Source organism: Crocodylus porosus, unplaced genomic scaffold (assembly GCF_001723895.1).
Source record: "Crocodylus porosus isolate Cpor-Errol unplaced genomic scaffold, CroPor_comp1, whole genome shotgun sequence".
NCBI classification, from domain to species: Eukaryota; Metazoa; Chordata; order Crocodylia; family Crocodylidae; genus Crocodylus; species Crocodylus porosus.
Window position 1 is genome coordinate 9,551,955 of NW_017728926.1, and position 23,228 is coordinate 9,575,182.

The 23,228-nt window shown below is 65.5% G+C and overlaps 2 protein-coding genes across 2 annotated transcripts in view; one reads left to right on the top strand and one right to left on the bottom strand.

The window, feature by feature from the left end:
- The window catches only part of HSPG2 (heparan sulfate proteoglycan 2), an 85,774-nt gene extending 66,865 nt beyond the window's left edge, over positions 1-18,909 (top strand). The window contains 40 exon segments of the mRNA XM_019541720.1: positions 1-72; positions 712-850; positions 1,107-1,258; positions 1,394-1,529; positions 2,308-2,459; positions 2,741-2,879; positions 3,067-3,212; positions 3,425-3,563; positions 3,998-4,149; positions 4,359-4,497; positions 4,587-4,730; positions 5,146-5,280; positions 5,396-5,577; positions 5,822-6,014; positions 6,278-6,457; positions 6,610-6,870; positions 7,735-7,924; positions 8,140-8,237; positions 8,333-8,599; positions 8,687-8,799; positions 9,014-9,161; positions 9,646-9,762; positions 10,644-10,728; positions 10,936-11,080; positions 11,241-11,340; positions 11,567-11,676; positions 11,756-11,864; positions 12,061-12,159; positions 12,237-12,458; positions 13,050-13,294; positions 13,612-13,783; positions 14,465-14,587; positions 14,952-15,008; positions 15,237-15,312; positions 15,598-15,676; positions 16,306-16,347; positions 16,675-16,745; positions 16,924-17,007; positions 17,171-17,274; positions 17,685-18,909. The exon segment at positions 1-72 is cut by the window's left edge and continues 100 nt beyond it. Coding sequence (XP_019397265.1) covers positions 1-72; positions 712-850; positions 1,107-1,258; positions 1,394-1,529; positions 2,308-2,459; positions 2,741-2,879; positions 3,067-3,212; positions 3,425-3,563; positions 3,998-4,149; positions 4,359-4,497; positions 4,587-4,730; positions 5,146-5,280; positions 5,396-5,577; positions 5,822-6,014; positions 6,278-6,457; positions 6,610-6,870; positions 7,735-7,924; positions 8,140-8,237; positions 8,333-8,599; positions 8,687-8,799; positions 9,014-9,161; positions 9,646-9,762; positions 10,644-10,728; positions 10,936-11,080; positions 11,241-11,340; positions 11,567-11,676; positions 11,756-11,864; positions 12,061-12,159; positions 12,237-12,458; positions 13,050-13,294; positions 13,612-13,783; positions 14,465-14,587; positions 14,952-15,008; positions 15,237-15,312; positions 15,598-15,676; positions 16,306-16,347; positions 16,675-16,745; positions 16,924-17,007; positions 17,171-17,274; positions 17,685-17,857 — 5,490 coding nt within the window. The 3' untranslated portion in view covers positions 17,858-18,909.
- A 438-nt stretch (positions 18,910-19,347) lies between these two features.
- On the bottom strand, positions 19,348-23,228 carry LDLRAD2 (low density lipoprotein receptor class A domain containing 2). Its single transcript, XM_019541392.1, has 5 exons — positions 22,740-23,228; positions 21,652-22,143; positions 21,109-21,258; positions 20,770-20,901; positions 19,348-20,021 (listed from the first exon to the last, which is right to left on the bottom strand). Exons 1-5 carry the CDS (start codon positions 22,834-22,836, stop codon positions 19,804-19,806), a joined length of 1,089 nt encoding a protein of 362 aa, XP_019396937.1. The 5' UTR covers positions 22,837-23,228; the 3' UTR covers positions 19,348-19,803.

A 23,228-nucleotide genomic window follows, 5' to 3' on the forward strand; every position in this document is an offset into this window, starting at 1 on the left:
GTGGTGGCCGGGCAGTCCCCGGCCCAGGTCACCTGGTACAAGCGCGGGGACTCCCTGCCCGCCCGGCACCAGGTAGGCAAGCCAGGGCAGGGCTGGGGGGGTCTCCCTGCGTGGCCGTGGGGCCGGAGGGAGCTCTGCTATTCTGCTGGAGTGTGAATCCTGCTCTCCTGTTCTCACTCATTTCTGGGAGAGCTGGTGTGTGTCCAGCGCCAAGGCAGGCTCTGCTCTGGCGGGGGGGGCCGGGCAGTGGGGCCGAGTCCCCGGGGCAGCATCCACAGTCAAAAAGCAGAGAGGGCCTTAGCTGTGTCATTCAGGAGCCAGGCACAAGGCACTAACCAAATCAGCAGTGCACGAGCTTTGGGGAACCACAGCTTGTGCCTCTCTGCTTCAGTTAGTCTATAAGGTACAGCTCCCCTTTTCCAGTCCCAGAACAGTGCAGGGAGCTGGTTTCCCATCCTGCAAGAGGGCCAAGGAGCAGAAGAGTCTGGAGCTGGAGATAGCAAATGCGCTGGAGAGCGCATCCTGCGGTGCTCAGGCCGCGGTGGGGTCCCGGGGAGCTGTGGAGCCCGAGCTGTGAGCGAGGGAGCTCGGGGGGGGCTGCGGGGTGGAGGACAGGAGGAATCCCCAGAGCCCGGGATGGTACAGGGGGTGTATCCAGCACTGTCCCGGCTTCCCGTCTCCCACCTCCTGTCTCCCCGTGGCTCTCCCCAGGTCTCCGGCTCCCGCCTGCGGCTGGTGCAGGTCACGCCGGCCGACTCGGGCGAGTACGTGTGCCGCGTCAGCACCGGCAGCGCCACCAAGGAGACGTCCGTCCTCGTCACCATCCAGCACAGCGGTGCCGTGTCCCACCGTGAGTCGGGGCCGTGCCGGGCTGCTGCGTGCAGAAGGCCCCGCGAGGAGCCCGTTGGGGTTTGGGGGGTCCATGCTGCCTGGCCTGTGCTTGCTGGGTCTCCAAGCCCCTTCTCTGAGGAGCGATCCCACCTCCTGGGGCACGAGAAAGGGTGGGCTGAATCTGAGTTTCGCGTCCTCTCTCTCTGTCTCCCACGGTGCTGCAAGGTAGCAGATGTGGTTCCCTGCCATAACCCTCCCCGCTCTCGCCCTCCCAGCTTCGGGTGTCACCCAGCCGGTGGTGATCGAGTCTTCATCGTCCTCCGTGGCCGAAGGGCAGAGGCTGGAGCTGAACTGCATCGTGGCAGGGCCGTCACCAGCCCAGGTTACGTGGTACAAGCGTGGGGGCTCCCTCCCGGCCAACCACCAGGTACGCGGGGCAGGGAGGCCTGGGAGGACTTTCTGGTGGTGGTCCGGCCTTGCGGAGGGTGGCTCTTCCTCGCCACCCCTTTGCTCTCTCCGCTCACGCGCCTGGCCTCCGTGCTCCCTCCTCTCCCTGCTTCAGGTCTCCGGCTCCCGGCTGCGCCTCCCCCAGGTATCCGCGGCCGACTCGGGCGAGTACGTGTGCCGCGTCGTCACCAGCGGCATCCCGCACGAGAGCTCTCTCATCGTCACCATCGAGGGCAGTGCCGGCTCCTATTGTGAGTACCGTGAATGTGGGCTGCACCAGCAGTGCCCTCTCCCGGGCTCAGAGGGGCACACGCCCGGAGGATACGTGCAGGGGGCCCTGGCTGATTCTTATCTTGGGGTCATAACATCCCGGAGAAGTGGGGCTGGAGGGGACCTCCAAAGGTCACATCTGGTCCAGCCCTGGCCTGACGCAAGATCAGCCCTGTGCAAACCAGCCCAGACAAACCTGTATCTAACCTCTTAGCAAAAGCACAGTCACCCCTGGCGCAGCACCAGGCATCACACCCAGCCCTGCACCAGGGAAAGCAGAGGGACGATGGCAGTCAGCATCCCACTGCTGTCCAAGGGGGTTAATAGATGCTCAAGAGACCCCAGCAGAGGAAGGCAAGCCCCCTCAGCCTGGACCAGTTTGTGCAGGGGGGAAATCCCTTCCTGCCCCACGGCAGTGTCGATCTGAGCCTGAGCGCAGGGGCAAAACCCTCCAGCCAGGACCGTGCAGGGTTGGTGCGAGCAGCAGCATTGCCACAGCCCCGTGCCCATCGCCGGCCTGGGCTGCAGCAGGACCCAGCGCCGTGGGGGAGGCTCAGAAACCCCCTGACACATGGAGCAAGTGATGGGAGAGGAGGGACGCTCCCTCCCAGCCCCACGAGGCCACCAGCAAGGCCCAGATACCTGGGAAACTCCTGTAGTAATGGATCGGGCCGGGGAGCCTTCCCGTGGCGGGATCCAGCCCAGAGCACGGCGCAGCGTGCTGAGACACCTCCGTCCCTCTCCTCCGTCCTCTTGCAGCTGTGGGCGTCACGCCGCCAGCGAGGATCGAGACCTCTTCCTCCTCCGTCATTGAGGGACAGACCCTGGACCTGAACTGCATGGTGGCCGGCCACTCGCACCCCAGAGTCGCGTGGCACAAGCGGGGGGGCTCCCTGCCAGCCGGCCACCAGGTACAGGGGCTCGGCGGGGCTGGGGGCGGTCCGGGCTCCATCAGCCCCTCCGCGGGCAGCGGGTGTGTTGAAGCCGGGCCGTGGCACGGAGACAGGGCACCGGAGGCGGCTGGTGCCGTGGGGCGGGGGGGACTTCCAGGAGCAGCCTGGGGCTCTGGGAATCCGAGGCCTGAGCGGACTCTCGCGCCAGGGCAGGCCCCGGGGCGGCGGCTGGAGGAGCTCTCCGGGGCTGCGCCCTGGCCCCGCGGGCACCGGGCCCTCACCTCTCCTCTCCCTGGCAGGTGCTGGGCTCCCGGCTGCGGCTTCTGCAGGTCTCGCCGGCCGACTCGGGCGAGTACGTGTGCCGCGTCCTCAACGGTGCCGGCTCCCTGGAGGCCTCTGTCATCATCGCCGTCCCCAGCAGTGCCGGCTCCTACTACTGTGAGTGTGGGCAGCGTGCAGGCACGAGACCTGCCCGCGGGCACGGGATCCCCGGAGACGGGGTCCGAGCAGAGATCGTTGTGCTCCTCCGCTTGGGCAGTTAGGCCTAGTGGCTGCCTCCTTCCTTGAAGGCCAGGAGCCGGTGGGGATCTGACCAGCATATAATCACCCCTCTCTCCTCCCCCAGCCTCCAGCGGCACTCACCCCATCCGCATCGAGTCCTCCTCGTCCTCCCTCGCCGAGGGGCAGACCTTGGACCTCAACTGCGTGGTGGCCGGGCAGCCCCAGATCACGTGGCACAAGCGCGGGGGCTCCCTCCCGGACAACCACCAGGTACGGAGGCCAGGGCAGAGCTGAGGCGGGAGTCTCCAGCCCTGCCGGCCCCGGGGTGGGGGTCTCCGGGGCAGGCGGCGGATGGCAGCCAGCAGAAATCAGCCGGCTGGGGTCTCCGGAGCCAAGAGGTCCGCAGCCCCCGGTCCGGAGGGTGAACAGGACTCTCAGCTCCCGGTCCCCGGCTCTCTCCTGACCACCGCTGCTCCCCTCAGGTCTCCGGCTCCCACCTGCGCATCCCCCAGGTCTCCTCGGCCGATTCGGGCGAGTACGTGTGCCGCGCCAGTGCTGGCGGTGTCACGCGGGAGGCCGCTCTCGTCGTCACCATCGAGGACGACGCCAGCCCTTCCCGCCGTAAGTCAGCTCAGCGTGCGGTCCCGGTGGTGGGGAGGGAGATCCTTGGCCCGCCTCTGTCGCTCTGCTCTGCTACAGCCTCGGGGTGGGGCCTGGGGCGAGTCCCTTCCCCGGGAGTCGGTTGTGCTCCGTGGCAGGGCCCAGGGGTGCGTCCCTCCAGGACCGCCAGCTCCTCTGCAAGCAGCCCGGCAGAGACGGCGTCGGGGGCTCCCGGGGGCTCGCTGGGGGGCGGGTGCAACTGAGCCAAGGGGAACGTGCCTGCACCCAGCAAGACAGGGGCCATGCTCGCGGTGCTGAGGGACCCATCCCACTGTCTGGGTCATCTCAGGGGCCCTGTGGGGTCTGCATGGGTTGCACCTGCCCCTTCAGAAACCGCTTCCCCCCCCTTTCTCAGCTGCGCGCGCCAGGTCTAACCCTCCTGCTTCCGCCCCCAGCCTCAGGCTTCACGCCCCCCGTCCGGGTTGAGGCTTCGTCATCCTCCGTTGTCGAAGGACAGACCGTGGACCTGAGCTGCGTGGTGGCCGGCCAGTCCCAGCCCCGCGTCACGTGGTACAAGCGCGATGGCTCCCTCCCGGCAAAACACCAGGTAGGGGCCGCGCCGTCCACCCCTCCTTTTCCCACTGACAGGGTGCTCCCAGCACCGGCGTGTCCCTGGGCCTGAGCAGGGCAGGGCTCCTCGTGGCCGCCCAGACGCAGGAGCCACGGGCAGGGGGTCAGGTCCGCAGCTCTGGTGTCGCGGGGGGAGGACTCCCTGCCGCGACTGTCCCCAGGCTGAGCCTTCACGGACTCCTGCAGGTCTCCGGCTCCTGGCTGCGGCTGGCCCAGGTCTCCGTGGCCGACTCGGGCGAATACGTCTGCCGGGTCAGCAGCGGTGCCGCTTCCCAGGAGGCCTCCATCACCATCTCCGTCTCCTCTGGTGATGGCTCTGGCTACCGTGAGTCCAGTGGGTGGTGGGCAGGAGAGTGGAGACGTGGGCTCCGGGGACTCCTGACCTGGCATTACCCCAGTGCCTCCCCCCCGCAGGCCTGCAGAGCCCCATCATCTCCATCGACCCGCACAGCACCACCGTGCGCCAGGGCGAGGATGCGTCCTTCAAGTGCCGCATCCACAACGGCGCGCGGCCCATCAACATCACCTGGAGGATGGCCCCCGGCCTGCAGCTGCAAGGTACGGCATGCCCTGGGGCTGTCCCTGCCAGCCCCGCAGCCGCTCAGCGCCAGCGCCCCAGGGGACAGGGGTGGCTTTGCACAAGGGACGCCTGCGGGGCATGTTGCAGGAGCACTGGCTGCCGGGGAGCTCCGAGTTACCCCAGCCCTGGCTCCCCCCTCCAGCCGGGCTGTTAGAAAAGTTTCTTCCCAGGGAAGGGGGGACCCTCCATCCCTGGGGGTGTTCAGGCCCTGCTCAGGGATGATCTAGGTGGAGCGATGCCTGTGCTCTGCTCCCGGGTTTCCCAGGTTTCTGGGCTCTGTTGGTTGCCCCCTGCCCTGCTTTCTGCTCCCTGTGTCAGGGGGTTTTAAGCCTCCCCCAGAGGCACTTTGTGGCCAGGGCAGGGGTTGGCTCAGCGGCGTCTCTGCCTCCCCAGACAACGTGAAGATCAGCCCCAACGGCTCGGTGATCACCATCTCCCAGGCTCGCGTCAGCAACCAGGGCACCTATCACTGCGTGGCCTCCAACCGCTTTGGGATAGCCAGCAGCGTGGTCAGTCTCGTGGTGCAAGGTGAGCAGTGGCTGAGGAAGCCCGGGGCCCAGCTCGCAGCCCCGGAGACGCCACAGCCGGTGCCGGCTGGCCCCGGCTGCTGCCTGCGGACTCCCTGACACCTCCCTCCCTGCAGAGTCCCCCACGGTTTCCGTGATGCCCGAGGGCCCCGTGACAGTAAAGGTGGGCAAGTCCCTCAGCCTGGAGTGCCTCGGCCGGGGCGACCCCCGCCCCCTGGTCCGCTGGAGCCGGCTGGGCGTGCAGCAGAAGCTCGAGCACCAGATGCTGCTGCCCCTGGAGAGCCAAGCCGTGCTGCAGGTGAGCTGGGCCCCATGGACCTTCACCCCTCGCGCACCCACGGTCCGGGGGTACCTGGGGCAGCAGGACACATGGCTGCAGCCACAGAGCACCCTTGTCCTGCCCTGCTCCCTGGGGGCATGGAGGGGCCAGCAGCAGAGGAGCCAGGGTGGCTATCCCAGCTGCAGTCCTGGCTCCTGGGCCAGTGGCCCTGCTGAGCAGGAAGGGGCTGAGCCATCACGCCCCCACATCTCTGCGCCCCCAGATCTCGCCTGTGAAGCCTGAGGACGCCGGCACGTACGTGTGCGTGGCCCAGAACCCCGTGGGCTCTGCCCAGGTGGAGGTGGAGGTGACCGTGCAAGCTGCCCACAGGACCCCGGGTGCCCCTGAGGTCACGGTGGAGCCCACGCTGACGGTGGTGGCCGGAGAGACAGCCACGCTGCACTGCTCTGCCACGGGTACGTGAGTGTGAGCCGGGCCAGATCCCAGCCCTTGATCCACCTCCGCGTGCCCCTCTGCAGTGGGTCTGTCTGTGCATTTGTCCCCGTCCCTGCCCCCTCTGTCTATCCATGTCCATCCCTGCACCTTGCAGAGACCTGGTGTGTTGGAGACGTGCATGGCTGCCCATCTTGGGGGGTGCCGTGCCGTGCCATGCCATGCCATGCTGCCGGCCACCACAGCCTGGCTAGCGGGCGACTCCGACCTGCCTCTCTCCCTGCAGGTGAGCCAGCCCCCAGCATCCATTGGTCCAAGCTGCGGGCACCGCTGCCCTGGCAGCACAAAGTGATGAACAACACCCTGGTCATCCCACGAGCGGCGCAGCAGGACTCCGGGCAGTACATCTGCAACGCCAGCAACGCGGCCGGCTTCTCCGAGGCCTTCGTCGCGCTGGATGTGGAAAGTGAGATGCGGCCAGGGTCTGCCAGGGAAAGACATGGGGGCTGAGTGCACTTGACCTTTAGCCTCATGCTGTCACCATGCCTGGTGGTGTAATGTAGGGGGAGGCAGGTCCCATACCCCAAAGGGACCCCTCATGGTGCCTGTCTTCCCCAGTGCCGCCCTACGCCACCAGCCTGCCCGACGAGAGCTCGGTGCGAGCGGGCGAGACGGTGCAGCTGAAGTGCCTGGCCCACGGCACGCCACCTCTGCGCTACCAGTGGGACAAAGTCAACGGCCTCCTCTCGGACCGTGCCACGCTGCGGGACAGCATCCTGCGCATCAGCCCGGCCCAGCCCGAGGACACGGGCACCTACCGCTGCGTCGTCAGCAACAGGGTGGGCTCCGCAGAGACCATCGCCAGGGTCAGCGTCCAGGGTGAGCACCTGAGCTGGGGCCTCCACCTGCTCCTCTGTCCTGGGGAAGGGGCTCGGACATGGTCAGGCCCCTGGGGAGGCTCTTGGGGTCCGAGCCTCGAGGAGAGGGCGGCTCCAGGCCTTGGTACCGACAGTCTTGGAGAATGGGTGGGAAAGGTGTCAGGGGAGCAGGACCCCCAGAGTGGGGGTGAGCATACCGTGACAGCAGCCCCAGGCAGCAGCAGTGACGGCGTTCCCAAGCCCAGCCCCCACAAGACATGATCAGACCCCAGGGAAATGTCCTGCCCGCCCCAGGCATGAGGTGGGCTGGAAGGACACTATTGTTAAACCCGGTCAGTCGTGCGTGGGCTGGAAGGACACTGCTGCCTCCGGCTTTGTCTGGCTTGGTTTCCCCCTGTGGCCCCCTCACACACGCGTACATACCCACGTGCATGTAGATACAAGTGCACATATGCACTCACATCCATATGTGGGCACATGGTGCACACATATGCATTTATGCACACATGCAACCATGAATTCATGCATGCGCACATGCACGCACACTCCTGTATGTGCAAAAACGTGCGTATGCATGCACACGCCTACACATGCAAAGCAAGGCAGGGGTGGAGATGCAGGTCCGGGGGGGGTCACACTGCATGCTGGCAGTCAAGAGCTAAGAGCCACTTTCCAGGCCCTGGGGGAACAAGCCGGGCCCGGGGCTCCTGAGGGATGGCAGCAGCCCCAGAGCAGAAGCTCTGTGCTGCAGAAGTGTGCGTGGGGAGCACCTCCATGGCCAAGTGCAATGCACACCGGCCCTGGGGCAGATCTCCTCACCCGGGGGGGTGTCCATGGCTGGAGCTTTGGAGTCTCTACCCCACAGGAGGTGCCGCCCCACCAGTATCCGGGGGCCCCCCATCCGTGCACGTGACCCCACGCGTGGACACGAAGGGCGTGGGTGGCACGGCCGAGTTCACCTGCACCATCACCGGGGACCCACAGGCGCAGATCGAGTGGTTCAAGGAGGACGGGGAGCTGCCGGCCGGCCACAGTGTGACGAACGGGGTGCTACGGTAAGGAGCTGCGAGACTGCTGCCTCGGGGTGGGCTGTCCCATGGGCTTGTGTTCATGAGGGGGGCTGGCAGAGGCTTGGCAGGGGCACTGTGAGCAATGGGGGGTCACCGCTCCTTGCAACGCCAGTGATCTGGGAGCGTGGCATGGCCACAGGGTGAAGGGCTGGCAGCCAGGTGCACAGGACCCAGCCCGTTCCCTTGCTGGTTCTCTGCAGGATCCCGAATTTGGACCGCAGTTGCCAGGGTGTGTACACCTGCCGGGCCAGCAGCCCCTCCGGGGAGGCCCAGCACAGTGCCAAGCTGGTGATCCAGGGTAAGTGGAGGCCCGGCCCCGGGAGGCTGACCCGGCTCCCTGGGGCCGCGTGGAGATTCGGCCGCCCGCTCACCGCTCTGCCTTCTCCCCCGCAGCGCTGCCCAAGGTGATGATCAACATCCGCACCTTGGTGCAGACGGTGCTGATGGGCAGCACGGTGGAGTTCGAGTGCCTGGCCACTGGGGACCCCAAGCCACACGTCACCTGGAGCAAGGTGGGCGGCCGCCTGCGCCCCGACATCGCCGTCAGCGGCGGGACGGTGAAGATCGAGCGGGTGGAGCAGTCGGACGCAGGGCAGTACCGCTGCACTGCCACCAACGACGTGGGCACCGTGCAGTCTCATGTCATCCTCCACGTCCAGTGTAAGCAGAGAGGCCCTGGCGATGCGGTGAGGGGGTGCACGATTGCTTGCCCCACAAGGCCTGAAGAGCGCCATTCCCTCCCTGCAGCTGTCCCCCAGATTGCCGCCCAGCCGGAGATGAAGGAGGTGGCCGTGGGGTCCACAGCCGTGTTCCCCTGCCTGGCTACTGGCTTCCCCATCCCAGAGATCAAGTGGACCAAGGTAAGTGCACAGCCTCCCAGAGGAGGTGCCAGCAGGGTTTGTCCCCAGGCCAGATGGCACGGGCTGGGCACAGGGGCAGGGGGGTAGGGGAGAGATGGAGGGTAGAAGGAGTTGGGTTTGTAGAGACACAGTGACAGCCTTCGCCTTGTCCATGGGGACCGCCATCAGTGGTTCTGGGGTGGTGACAGTTTCCTGCTCCGGTGTTGGGTTTCAGCTGCAGGGAGACCTCCCCGAAGGCGTCCAGCTGGAGAACAATATCTTGACCATCCCCTCCGTCAAGCCGGAAGACGCGGGGGTCTACATCTGCACAGCCTCCAACCGGCAGGGGAAGGTGACGGCCATCTCCATGCTCAAGGTCCAAGGTGAGTGCGCTGGGGCGACGCGTGAGCCCCTGGCGCCGACTGGGACACGGCCCTTGCCCCCTCCTCCGCACCCCTCCCCAGCCGTGCTCCCACACACGCAGCGGATGCTGCCCTCCCAGCCAAGGACAGCAAGGTCGCTGCCAAGCCGGCTGAGGCCCGTGGGGTGCAGCCACGGGAGCTACTCCGGGAGGTGCTGAGGACCCAGCGTGGTGCTGGCAGCTGTGGCCGTGCTCTCCCCGCTCCGCCGGCTGCAGCGTGGCTGTTCCCGGGGAACTGCTCACAGCCGGGTCCATCTCCATCCTGCCCCTGCTAGTGCGGCCGTGGCCAGGCCAGCGCATTGGTCTGCATGGCAGGGACAGGGGAGGTTGGCATGGAGGTAACGAGTCCTCGTGGTCCCCGGGCACAGAGCTGCCCTGTGCAACGGGGCCCCAAACCCGACGGGCACCAGCCCTAGCTGCAGCTCACTGTCTCCCCCCAATTGCAGAGCGGGTGGTGCCCTACTTCACGCAGAGCCCCCAGTCCTACCTGCCCCTGCCCACCATCAAGGACGCCTACAAGAAGTTTGAGATCCAAATCACCTTCCGGCCGGACATCGCCGATGGTAAGCGGAGACCCTCTGCCCAGCACGGGTCCAGGCCACCAGCCTGTGCCCCAGGAGGGAGGGAGAGCCCCTGGCTCCTCTGAGCCCCCATCTCACAAGCTCCCCCCGCCCGTGGCAGCGTCCCCTCTCAGAGACAGGCGGATCAAGCCCGTGTTTCTCACTCACCCATTCTGATTTTCCTCCTTTCTCTCCGTCTTGGCCCCCCACTCTGTCTCTCTCTGCCTGTCTGTCCTCCTCCATCTGTTCTGTCCATACCCCTCTCCCCTCCAGCTCTCATTCTGTACTCAGGTAAGCTCTGCCTGCCGCCTCTTCCCCGCTGCCCGGGGGGCTGGCTCGGGGAGGGGTGTGCCCACGCCCCGTGCACCCCATCGGGTCGCGTTAAATCCACCAGCCCAGCCCAGACTAACCAAGTGCCCAGGACCAGCGAGGCCTCAGCACGGGCCAGGATGCCTAACTCCTTGCAGCTGGGGCCATCCCTGTCTTGCTGTGCTTAACTCCGTCCCGTGATGTCACAAGCAGTGACATCACGCCGAGGCACGGGGTGCCCGGGCCGTGCCATCGGGCTGCTGGCCTGGGGGTCGCCTCCTAATCAGCGCTGCCTGGGGGTGGGCAGAAGCAGCGGGCTGGGTCTGCTTGGGGAGACCTGGCTGAGTGTGGTGTGTGTCTGCCTGCGCTGGTAGAAGATAGAAGCCTACTACTGCTGTACGGGTGGAGCGGCTCCTCTGGCCCCGGCTGCAGAGAGCCATGCGTGGGTCCCAGGCTGGCCCAGGAGCCAGGGCTCCTGCAGGTCCCAGGGACCAGGGTGCTTGTAGCTGCCACCTGCCCCCAGGCCCGTGCCTGGCCGTGGCACTGCCGCCAGGCTCACCCCTCTGCTCTTGCAGGGATGCTGCTGTACAACGGGCAGAAGAAGAGCACCGGTGCCGACTTCGTGTCCTTCGGCCTGGTGGGCGGCCGGCCAGAATTCAGGTGAGACCTGGCCGTGTCCCCGCACCACGGGCAAGGCCTGGGCCCGCGGAGCCCCCCGACTGGCACGGGGCTCCTCCAAACCCTGCTTCCTGGTGCTGTCTGGGGGGTCCTGGTGCACGCAGGGCTGGGCTCTGAGCGTGGGGGCGAGGCAAAGGAGGGAGAACGTCCCCGCTGGCCTCCACAGCCCTGACAGGCTTGAAATTGCAGGTTCGATGCCGGCTCGGGCATGGCCACGATCCGGCACCCGACGCCGATCCGGCTGGGGGAGTTCCACACGGTGCGGCTGTACCGCAACCTCACCCAGGGCTCCCTCGTGCTGGACGACCACCCACCCGTCAACGGCACCTCGCAGGTGAGCAGGGGGCCTGGCACTGCCCCAAGATGCCCAGCAGGCCTGGAGCCGAGCCCCACAGGGAAGCGGGGACCCAGGGGCAGGCTGGCATTGCTGCTGCAACTCGAGTGGGACATGGAGGGTCCTCAGGCCACAGCCCCGACCCTCTTCGTACGCGCAGGGCAAGTTCCAGGGGCTGGATCTGAACGAGGAGCTGTACCTGGGCGGGTATCCCAGCTACGCCGCCGTCGCCAAGACCGGCCTCAGCAGCGGTTTCATCGGTGAGTGTTCCCCGTGCAGCCCAGCCCTGGTGCCCACATGCTAGGGCCCAGCCGAGCCTGTGTGTGCCTGCATGCATGTGAGGGCAGCATGTCTCTGGGAGAGGTTGTGCATTGCCCTGCCGAGCACCACTCACATGTTCGTGGCCCCCGCACTCCCTGCCCCGCTACCTGCATGCATTTGAGGTGCCCCCGGGCCTCTCACCAGCCCCGTTTGCCCTCTTCGCAGGCTGCGTGCGCCAGCTGCTGATCCAGGGCGAAGAGGTGATCTTCAGGGACCTGGACCTGCCAGCTCACGGCGTCACCAGCTGCCCCACCTGCAGGGACCAGCCATGCCAGGTAACGTGCGCCGGCACGGGGGCGGTGGGGACCGTGCCCCCCAGGCAGACCCTCTAACCCTCTGCTCGGCCCTTCCCAGAACGGCGGTGTCTGCAGGGACTCGGAGAGCAGCAGCTACGTCTGCCACTGCCCGCAGGGCTTCACTGGCAGCAACTGCGAGCACTCGCAGGCCCTGCACTGCCACCCAGGTACCCCCGCCGGGCAACCCCTGCTCCACCGCTGTACCGAGCCCTGCCGGGGGCCAGGTCTCCAGCCTGGGCTTGGGGCTGGGTGGAGAATTGCCTCCAGCCTGGGCTGCAGGATCCCCTCCCATGGGACAGCCCAAAGTCAACCCCACGCCCAGAGCAGCAGCTTGATAATAAATGGCACCGTCTCCCCCCGCAGAGGCCTGCGGACCGGACGCCACCTGCATTAACCGAGCGGATGGGCAGGGCTACACCTGCCGCTGCCACCTGGGCAAGACAGGCGAGAAGTGCATGGAAGGTGCGTGCGGGGCCGGTGCGGGCAGCCGGGGCGGAGCGGGCCACTCAGGTAACCACCCTCCTTCCCCGTGCCCGCAGGGGTCATGGTGACCGCCCCCTTCTTCAACGGGCGCGACGCCTTCATCTCGTACCCGCCCCTCACCAACATCCACTACGAGCTGCGGGTGGATGCCGAGTTCAAGCCGCTGTCGCCCGATGGCCTCATCTTCTTCAGCGCAGGCAAGGGCGGCCCCGTGGAAGACTTCGTCTCGCTCGCCATGGCTGCCGGGCGCCTGCAGTTTCTCTACGAGCTGGGCTCAGGTAGGGCTCAGCCCGCACAGCTGGGACGGTGCATACCAGCCAACAAGAGCTTCGTGCCCCAGGTGCCCAGACCCAGCATGCCCATCACACCTGCTGTCTGGAGCGGGGAATGCTGTGTAGCTCGGTAGCACCCTCATAAAAACTGCCCCAGATGGGTCAGACCCCAGGTCCATGAGGTCCAGTGTCCTGCTGCAGATTGGGGCAGAAGGGAGAAGGAGCTAGCCCTCCATGCCCCCTGGCATGGATCTGGCTCCATTTCTCCCTGGCACACAGTGCCCCTGGATGCCCGCTCACAGGTCCCTCCTTGGTGGCCACAGTGCAGGGAGCACATGGCCCTGAGCGTGCCAGCTGCCGTGAGGTGCCAGGGCTCTGGCAGGCCTGAGCCAGGCATACTTACCTGGCAGGGGAAGCAGCGTGACCACGTAGGCGAGCTCCCCAGGCAGATTCTTTTTGGTATTGGGTGGTGGAACCGGAGCGTGCTCCATCCACTCCATGCATTGACCTGGTATGGCAGTGCTTCCAGGACCGGTGCAAAAAAAACAGAAAAAAAAAAAAAAAAAAAACCGTCTCCCCGTGCACTCTCTCTTGTAGGCATGGCCGTGCTGCAGAGCATGGAGCCCCTCGCCCTGGGCCGCTGGCACCGGGTCTCGGCAGAGCGCAGCAGTAAGGATGGCACCCTCGTGGTGGACGGTGGCCGGCCGGTGAAGCGGTCGTCACCGGGCAAGAGCCAAGGCCTCAACCTGCGCACGCCCATGTTCCTGGGTGGGGTGGACCCATCTGTGGTGCTGCCTGTGGCCGCCAATATCAGCGCCCACTTCCACGGCTGTGTGGGCGAGGTGAGGCTGGCCCCCTGCCCCCCGAGGGACGGGCGCTCTGCGGGGACAGCGGGGGCCCCAGACTCTTGGGGTCGGCACCGGCTCTGGGCGGGGAGTGGGGTGGCTGTGGGGAACGCAGACTCCTGGGTTCCACTTCCAGCATGGACGTGGGCATTTGGTGCCCGATGGGGCAGGTCCCTCTCCTCCCGGCCAGGGCTGGGAGCCTGGTACATGGGTTCTTGCCCCAGTCCTGGGCCCTGGCCCTGGACAGGCCAAGGGACCTGCGGTCTGTCTGGCTCAGGCCCAGGTGTGGGTGACGTGGCACCCCTGCCCCACAGGTGTCCATCAACGGGAAGAGGGTGGACATCTCGTACAGCTTCCAGGAGAGCCGGAGTGTGGCGCAGTGCTACGACAGTTCGCCCTGCGACCGCCGGCCCTGCCTGCACGGCGCCAAGTGCCTGCCCACCGGCGAGTACGAGTTCCAGTGCCTGTGCCAGGACGGCTTCCACGGTGAGCGTGGGACCCGGGTGCGCGCGGCAGGCTGTGCCGGCATCACCAGAGCAGCTTGGGGCCCTCCCAGCTGCGGGGGCTGGGTTGGGGCCCCCCTTGTAGACCACTGCTCTGAGACCTGGTCAGGGTGTGACTGCCCCATGGCAGGGGCTTGGTGCCAGCAGGGCTGGACGCGCCCCAGGCTGGGGGCATGCTGCAGAGGCAGTGTGTGCCTGCATGTGTGTGTGTGTGTGTGTGTGTGCGTGCACGTTATGTGTATGTGTGCATGCATCTGTATGTGCATGCATGCATGTATGTATGTGTCCATGCCTGTATGCATATATTTGTGCATGGGTGTGTGCATGGGTGTGTGCTTGCCTGTATGCATAGACTTGTGCGTATGTGTGTCGGGGGGATACATGTATGTATGTGGGTGTCTGTATACATACACTTGTGTGCGTGTGTGCGCATGGGTGTGCATGCATGTATGCAAATTTTGTTCATACGTGTATGTGTGTGGGTGTGTCTGTGCATGCCTGTATGCATACACTTGTGCATACATGTATGCATGCATGTGTGTCCAGTTGTGCATGTGCCTATATGTAGGTGCACATGCGTGGTTTGTGCATATACCTGTGCGTACATGTACATGTTTTGCGAGCCGGCACAGTGACCCGGGGCTCAGCCAGCCTTTCCTCACAGGTGACCGCTGCGAGCTGGCCGACGACCCGTGCCTGCTGGGCAACCCCTGCCTGAACGGTGGGACGTGCAAGGCGAGCCGATGCCTATGCCCAGACGGCTTCGTGGGGACGTACTGCGAGCAGAGTAGGCGCCAGGGCACAAGGGCTGTGGGCAGTGAGGTGGGGGGCAGTGCCCAGGGGTGTTCACTGGGGCGGACTCAGCCCCAGAGGACTGCAGGAGCTGGAGCAGGTGGGAGAGGGTGTCTGGGGCGTTGGGTGCAGTAGGCACCTAGGTAGGGGCTGTCAGGGGAGGTGTGGCTGAGGGGACCGTGTCTTACAGGCTGGGGCTGGGGGGCGGCTCATCGGCTAGCAGTGAGCCCCATGAGGAAGGGCACCCACAGGCAAGGGCCCCTGCTCCGCCACCCCACCCTGTGCCCAGGGGCCCCCCAGGATGACCATGCCGTGCCCACACCATCCCTAACGCACGTCTCCGTCCCTTGCCCTTGCAGGCCTGGCGCTGCAGAAGCTGGACCAGGAGTGGCTCCCCGAGGGCAGTGGGGGCAACGGTACAGTACCCGCCTTCCCATGGCACAGAGCCTGGCCTCCCCCTTCTCTAAGCCCCATGGTCAAGTGCCTGGAGCTGGCATCCTGCAGATCCCACCCACGTGCCTGGCCCCAGCAGCAGCCCCCATCCCACTCCCCTGGATTCCCCTGGCCTGCCATCCCAAACCTACTGCTGTGCCCACCCACGCCGCCTGCCCTGCACCCCCTGACCACCTCCTCTCCTCCTGCAGATGCCCCGGGCCAGTATGGAGCCTATTTCTATGATGGTGGCTACCTTGCGCTTCCCAGACACCTGTTCCCCAGGAGGTGAGTGGGCACCAGGAGCCTGGGGAGGAGGAGAGGTGCTCCCTGCATTGCAGTCTGGCTTCCTTGGCCAGCCACGATGGGCGCGGGTGCAGGAAGGGTTCCCCCCGTCCAGCGAGCAGAGGCCAGGGAGCCCCAGGCAGAGCCGGGCTGCGGGGTCCCAGCCCAGGAGCGGGTGGCATCTGGGGAGGGTGAGGCTCTCTGCAGCAGGCGTGGGGAGCATGGCTCTGGGACCTGGGGTCTCTCCCGCACCCGGCAACATCTAATCGCAGCCTTGTTTCGTTGCAGCCGCCCTGAGGCACCGGAGACCATTGAGCTGGAAGTGCGCACCACCTCTCCCAACGGCGTGGTCCTCTGGCAGGGTGTGGTGAGTCCATGGGGCCCTGACACGGCGCTGGGGCAGGCTCAGTGCCATGTGCTGGTGCCGGGAGCCAGCACCCTCTGCAGCGGGGCCGAGACAGGAGCCAGAAAGGCTTGGCCTGCCCCAGCAGCTGGGACTGGCTTTGCCAGCACAAGGGAGCTGAGGGAGAGCTGGGGCATGAGTCTGGCATTAGGAGCCAGTGAGCAGGGGGGCAAGGCAGGTTGGTGGATGCAGGCAAGGACTTCCCTGCTAAAACAGGGCTCTCAAGGGTGCAGAGCTGGCTTTGGAGGGGCTTAGGGGGTGGGGGTACTGCTTGCCTGGAGCCCGGCTGGCATAGAAAAGCAGCAGCATCGTGCACATGGAGCAGGCTATTGGTGTCTGCCGCAGCGAGGCTGGACCATGAGCAGGGCCCCTGCACACATGGGACTGCCTGCGCGGGCTGCTCCCTCCCGCATTGCATGGCCAGGCTGGGGCAGGAGAGCTGCCACGTGTCCCACTGGCCTCTGCCTGCATGAAGCCTACCTCTGCTGCCTGGCTCTGGCCTGGACTAACATGCCCCCCGCGCCGCTCCGTCCTCCCCACTCCAGCTTTGATGCTGTGGCTGCATAACTGCCCTGTGCCCATTTCTTCTCCAGGTAGCCGGGGAGCCTGCTTTCGATCTGCATGCTACTAGCGAGGTATTTACCGAGCCGTGCCAGGCTGGCTGGCTCAGGCTGCAGGCAAGGGGCAGCACAGGACTGCACCGGGGACCATGCCACGTGCCACTGTCCCGGCATGGTGCCCCACTCCTCTCTCAGCCCCCAGACCAGATGCCACAAGTACATCCAGTACCTGCTGCTGGCTGAGGGTGGCTCCTTCCCCTGCGCGCTCGTGGGATCCGCTCCTGCATGCATGTGTGCATACACACGCACGTGCTCTGAGCCTGACTGTCACGGGCACGGGGCGGGGGGAGGTGGCACCAGGCCAGGGTCAGAGCAATCTCAGCATGCTTCTCTCACCGGCAGGAGGAAGGGGAGAGCGGCAAAGCCAAGGACTTCATCAGCCTTGGCCTCAAAGACGGGCACCTGGTGTTCAGGTGAGCAGTGCCCTGACCTCCACTCTGCGCCCATCTCCAGGGACCCACTCAGGCCCCAGCCCCCGAGGCTGCCCCAGCAAAGCCCCCAGCTTCACTCCATATCCTGACTCCCCTCCGCCCTGGCTCTGGCAGGAGCAGCCCCATGGGCCACGCTAACCCTCCCGGTGTCTCCCTGCAGCTACCAGCTGGGTAGCGGCGAGGCCAGCATCGTCTCTGATGACCCCATCAATGATGGCGAGTGGCACAAAGTGACGGCCATGCGGTAAGGGACTAGCACGGGACTCAGGCCGCCGGGATGTGCCAGGAGCTGGGTGCCCGGAGAGCTTGGTGCCAGACCTCAGCTGCCTGGCACAGGGTCAGGGGAAGGCACCACCTCTTCCCCCACTATGCCCAGGGTCTCAGGGCTCCCCTTTCCCCCCTTGCAGGGAAGGGCGGCAGGGCTCGCTGCAGGTGGACGGAGAGGAGCCGGTGAGCGGAGAGTCTCCCGGCAACAACATCATGGTGAACACCAAGGGCAACGTATACATCGGTGAGGCCGGGGCGGCTGCATGGGGAGCAGGGCACACAACACCTGTTTGTGTGCATGTGTATGTGTGTGTGTGTGTACATATTTGTGTGCTTGTGTGTGTGTCTGTGCATGTGCGTGTATGTATGTGGGTGCCTATGTATGTATTTGTATGTGTGTGCATGAGCGTTTGTGTGAGCGTGTGTACATAGATTCATAGATTATAGAGTCGGAAGGGACCCAATGGATCAGCGTGTGTAGGCGTGTGTGTATGCACACATTTGTGTATGTGCATGCATGTTTGTGTTTGTGTGAGTGTGTATGCTTGTGCATGTGCATGTGTGAGTGCGTGTCCCTATCCCTTCCCCTCGGGGTGCCTCAGTTTCCCCCCCTGTGCCCAGCCCTGCGGGCTGACTGCCCCCCATTGCCCGCAGGAGGTGCTCCGGCCGTGCAGACCCTCACCACGGGCAAGTTCACCTCGGGCATCACGGGCTGCATCAAGAACCTGGTGCTGATGAACGAGAGGCCGGGCCAGCAGCCACCACAGCCCATCGACTTGCAGCACCACGTGGAGGCCGGCACCAACACCCGGGAGTGCCCCTCGTAGGCCTGGCCTGCCACTCCCCCGGCCACGGCCCCCCACAGATGCCTGTTCTTATTATTTTGATGCTGATGAATTTTTTTTGTAAAGAAACAAAGAGGAAAATGGTGCTTTGCTGCTACCAAAAAAAAAAACCAAATCCCCAGCAGGGGAGGGGGCCGTGTTCATCACCGCCGCCCTCGAGCACCCGGTGCCCCAGGCGCACTGGGCCCCGCAGAGCCTCTGGCCACCGACTCGGCCACGGCTGGGCCCCATGGATGGAGAAGCCTCCCCCTGCCCCCTCTTGCTCTGTGGCACGCAGGAGGGAGCAGGGGCCAGCTGGCTTTGCTGCATGCCATCACCGGGCTGCCACAGGAGCATAACGGGACCCCCTGGACTGTCCAGTGTCAGGGGACGAAGGCCAAATCCTGGCAGCTTGGACAGCTCCACGCCAACCTGGGGCAGGGGCAGCAGGCAGGGAAGGAGGCTTCTGCAGCACACCCCTCCCGGGGGCACAGGCGCTGGGCAGAGACATCCGACATCCCTTGGCCCCACTCCGGCCAGCACAGCCCAAAGACACGCCAGGCTCAGGGCACTGCACACTCACCTTCGTGCCTTCCTGGATCCAGGACAATCCCCACCACTCCTCCCCAGAGCCTCCTCTGGCTCCGGCCGCCTCCAGACCTCCCCTTCGTTCGGAAGCACGTGCCGCGGGCTCAGCTTCCCAGCACAGCCCGGGCCCGGGAACCTCGTGCCCCCGGGAGGCTCCTTCGTGCCTCCAAGTGACTTGCAATGATGAGACATGGCCCAGCCGACAAAGCGGTGGGGAGACCCTGGCCCGTGGGCAGAAGAGATGTGATGCGGGGAAACCTGGAGACCAGACGCCAGCAACGCAGCCTCGGCTTTGGGGTGCGCCAAGGGGCCGGGAAGGTGCTGGGCTCCCGCCCGTGCGAGCCGAGCCGAGCCATGCCTGGCACAAACGGCCCCGCGGGGATGGGGGGCTGGGGGCCCGCTCTGCTCAGGTCGCACCCGGCCATGCTGTCTCGTTGGCTTCCTATTAAACGACAAGTAACAACCGAGCGTCGTCTCGCAGACCTGCACCGCCTCTGCTTCCACCATCAGCATTGGAGGCACCGGGACGGGGGACTGACTTCTGCCCCAGGTGTCGGCCTCATAGCTCCCACCCCCAGCTTTGGGGCTGCCCAGCACTCCACCCCCCGCAGTGCCCATCCCGTGGGCTCCTTGCACCCCGGCCCAGCTGGGGGCATCCAGCTAGGAGACAAGCCCCCCACGCCGCCTGCCCTTCAGCCCTTGCCCCAGTGCTGGCTGGGACCCCGTGGGGGTGCGGAGCTGCCACTACTCCTCGGGACCTCGCCCCTCCCTGGTGCTGCGTGACCCAGTCCAGGGGCCGCTCTGCCCCCAGGGCACGAAGCGAGGGTGCCCTGCTTGGCTGCCTTGGGACCCCCAGGCTTGGCCCCACGACTCGCGGATGCTGTCCCTGTCCCGGCATGCTGGAAACGTGGCTGCTGGGTGACGGCTTCCCTGCTGCACCGCGGGGTCTGCTTTGCAAACACACTTTGGACACAGCTGCTTTATTCACCACAGGCGCCCAGCCCTGGTCATGTCCCCACTGCTGGCCAAGGATCCTGCTTGCTGAGGGAGACAGTCCGGGGTGGGGTCCGGCTCCCTCCTTCCCCAGGGCCCTGTGGCAGGAGGCAGCTCACCCGAGACCCCACACCGGAGCCCCTCATTGGCACCGCAGCCCTGCCAGCCCGGTGGTACAGCGGCCGGGGGGCAGTGTGGGATGGAGCAGGGAACCACGGGCTCTGGGAGTGTGATGGGAAAAGAGCACATGCCGGCCAGAGAGGGTGTGAGGGTGGCAAGCGCTGAGGGCGATGCCTGGTGTCCCCAGCCCCAGCAGGGCTCACGCCCTGCGGAGAGGGGCCGAAGGGCAGGGCCCGGCTGCAGAGGAGTCAGGCAGGCAGGTGGCGTGGGGCCACCTTGCCACGGCGGGCGCAGCTACGCGGGCAGAGCTGGCAGGCGGCGCAGGCTGAGTTGCATCCGGGCAGGAAGCGGCAGGCGCCGAGTCTCCAGATGAGCCAGCCGGGGCTGCAGCAGCACCAGAGCAGGAGACCAGAGCCCGCAGCAGCCCCCAGCAGCGCCGAGAGGGCCGGCAGAGCCAGCCGCCCACCTGCAGGGGAAGGGGGTACGGTCACCCGGAGGCCAGGGGTCTCCATCACCCCCAGCCCCAGGGAGCAGCCTCTGGGGCCTGGAGGAGATGCCTTGCAGAGAGGAAGGTGCCCACAGGCAGCCTGAGCAAGGGAAGGGGAGGAAAAAGCATCTTACAAGCCACAGCCTGACGCTAGGGCTCAGTTGGGCCAGACCCAGAAGGAAGGCGGGAGCACTGTGCAGGAAGCTCGGCGCTGGGTTTGTTTCGGCTTGGGTCTGTTTAACCTCAAGGTCGGGTTATTTGAAGGGGGGGAGCATGAAGTGCTGCCTGGAGGAGGGCATTGTCCCAGAGGTGCCAGAGTGCATTTTGGGGCTGTGACCCAAGGAGGGCACCAGGGATACAGAGCAGAGGAGTGGCACAGGCTGGACGTGACTGAAACAAGGAGCAACGGCCTCCTGTCGCAGCAAGTTCAGGTCGGATATTAGGGTGGGTAGTAAAGCACAGGAACAGTGAGGTGCCCAGAGAGGCGGTGGCATCTCCTTCCTTGGAAGTTTTGGGGCTGGTCCTGCTTGGAGCAGGGGTTGGACTGGATGTGCCCTCCTGAGCTCCCTTCCCACCCTCATAGTCTATGCTTCTACGATTAGCTGCTGGCAGGAAAAACCATCTGCTGAGCACCTGCATGGGTGCTGGGGGCTCTGCAGACCTCTACCCCCTGCTCTGCACCCGTGCGGCCTGGCGCCGGGGGCAGGCTGCCCCCCACGAGAGGTACCTGCAGCAGCGTCCTCCTGGAGGTTGGTGTCCCGGGGTGGGGACTGGCTCTTCTCTGGCCTCCCACAGCTGGAAGCGGAGCTGGCTGCCAGGGCCCCGGCAGTCTGGAGAGGTGCTGCGGTGGGGGCAGCACCTGGGGCGGGCAGAGGGAGAAAAGTCGCAGCTGCACCCCTGCTTCACAGCCCATGTGCACCCAGGCCGTGCTCACCCTCCCCTGGCTGAGCCAAGCCCTGCCCAGCATCAAGCCATTGCCTCATCCCCCCGCCTTTAGCACGCCCACAGGATCGGGCCCACACTTCAGCCCCTGCACCCTCCCACGGTGCCCGCAGTCTGCACAGACCTTTGCAGCTGGCCGGGGGGCGGGCAGCCTGGTCGGAGCCATCCCCGCAGTTGTCAACACCGGCGCTGTCGCACACCAGGCTCTGGGGGATGCACTTGCCATTGCGGCAGGGGAAATAGGGCTCCTGCCCGCACCCCGACATGTTGAAGCCTGCAACAGGCATGGCAGCAATGCACCCTGGTTGCCCTCGCCCGGGGCAGGACCCCACCTCCCATGGACACGTGAGGCTAGGAATGGGACCCAGGAGTCCTGACTGTTCTCCCCCACTACCTTTTCCCCCAGCCAAAAGCACATCCCAGGCATCTCAACTTCCAGCTTTCTGCTCTAACTGCTGGGACTCGTTCCTCTCCCAGGCTTGGAGGTAGAGCCCGTGTGTCCTGGCACCCGCCCCACGATAGACCCAGGTGTCCCGGCCTCCGCTCCCTCGTTGTGGACCCTCTTGGCCGAGATGAGGACAGAGCCCAGGAGTCCTGACTCGCAGCCTAACTACTAGCCCACGCTGCCGGTGGGGAGCTCTGCCCAGACACGGCCGAGGCCCCTTACCCAGCCGGAAGGACGTGAAGTCGCCCACAAAGTCCACGCGTGGCTGCTGGCCCCGCGTCACCAGGCGCAGCGTCAGGAAGTTCCCGGTGGACAGGACAGGCCGAGGGATGCTCTTCCCACACAGCGGGCGCCCCAGGGGCTCGGCCGCCCGTCCCCGGCCGTCGTAGAACTGCACGTAGGAGCCGGCATGGCAGGGGTCGGGCGGCTCCCGGTCGCCCCCCGGCGGGGTCTGCGGTGGCCTGGGGCTGCCCAGGGGTGGCAGGGTGGCGGTGGTGCTGGGTGCGGGGCCACCGGGCAGGGGCAGGCGCAGCAGGCTGTACACCAGGAAGAACCGGAACTGGAACTGCACCTTGTCGCGGGGGGCCGCGGCCTGCATGACCAGGTGGCAATCAGTGCCCACGGCCACGAAGTAATAGCGCCGCGAGTCCCGGTGAGAGGTGATAATCATGCCGTGGTCCTGGAGCGTCTGGCCACAGAAATCCACCAGGCTCACTGTGGAGGAAGAGCCCATGGGGGTCACTATCCAGTGCTGGGTAGTCCAGGCCCAGCACCTCCACTGGCCGGGCCCTGCCTTCCGGCTTTGGGCAGGAACAAAGATTGGGGTCGCTTGCCTTTTATTTCCCCCCATCCAGGCCACTGCAACAGCCTCAGCACGGGAGCTGATGGACCAATGCCCCCCATGAGTCCCCCACTGTCACACTCTCCCTGAGCCTTGGTTTCACTTGTATGCATTCGGGGGCAGAGAAGGCACAAGCAGAAAAGCATGGGCCTAAAGCAAATCCTGAGCTGGAAAACCACTGCTGGCACACAGCGAGGCCGGTACATGTGACCACTGCCACGCATAGCTATGTTGTCTCCTCTTTCCCCATGTGAAGCATGCTACCTTTTGGTGCAGCAAAGCAGTAACTTCTCCATTCAGTCCATATCCTATTCACCCCCTTTAGGCACCCATATGAATGAAGGGTGCTGGAAAAATACCCTAAAAGTACCCTCAACTTCCAGCAAGCTTCTGGTGGAAACAACCTACAGGTTTTGAACTCTGGCCGCGACGTGAGAGCAAAGGAAGCATCCTGGAAAGCCCGCAGTACCTGTCTCGATGGATGAGACCTCCACCACCACAAAGCTGAACAGCACCAGCCACCCGGACAGCAGGCGCAGGCAGTGCCTCGGGCTGCTCTTCGCCATCGCTTTCCACTGGTGCAAATCCCAAAGTCCGGAGTGAGAGCAAGTCGCGCCGTCTGGGATGGCAACAGCTGGGAGACTGAGGAGCGCGGCAGCCTCCCGGCTTTCTGTGAGCAAACCAGGCTGGGGGCTCCTTTAGTGTGGTCTGCCATGGGAACAGAGGGGACAGCAAAAGGCAGCAGCCCTGGGTGTTGATTAAAGGGAAGAGGCCTTTTTTTCTCTCGCTGCTGTCTGGGCACAAGGACTCCCAGAGCTTGCCCTTTGTCCTTGCTTCATCCTGCTTTTTTATGGTCAGGATTTGTGTTAGGGGGTTGCCAAGGAAACTCCAGGAGTTTGATGGAAGAAGGGGGTGGGGGGGAAGGACAATGCAATGTGCTGCCCAGGACTTGCATCCA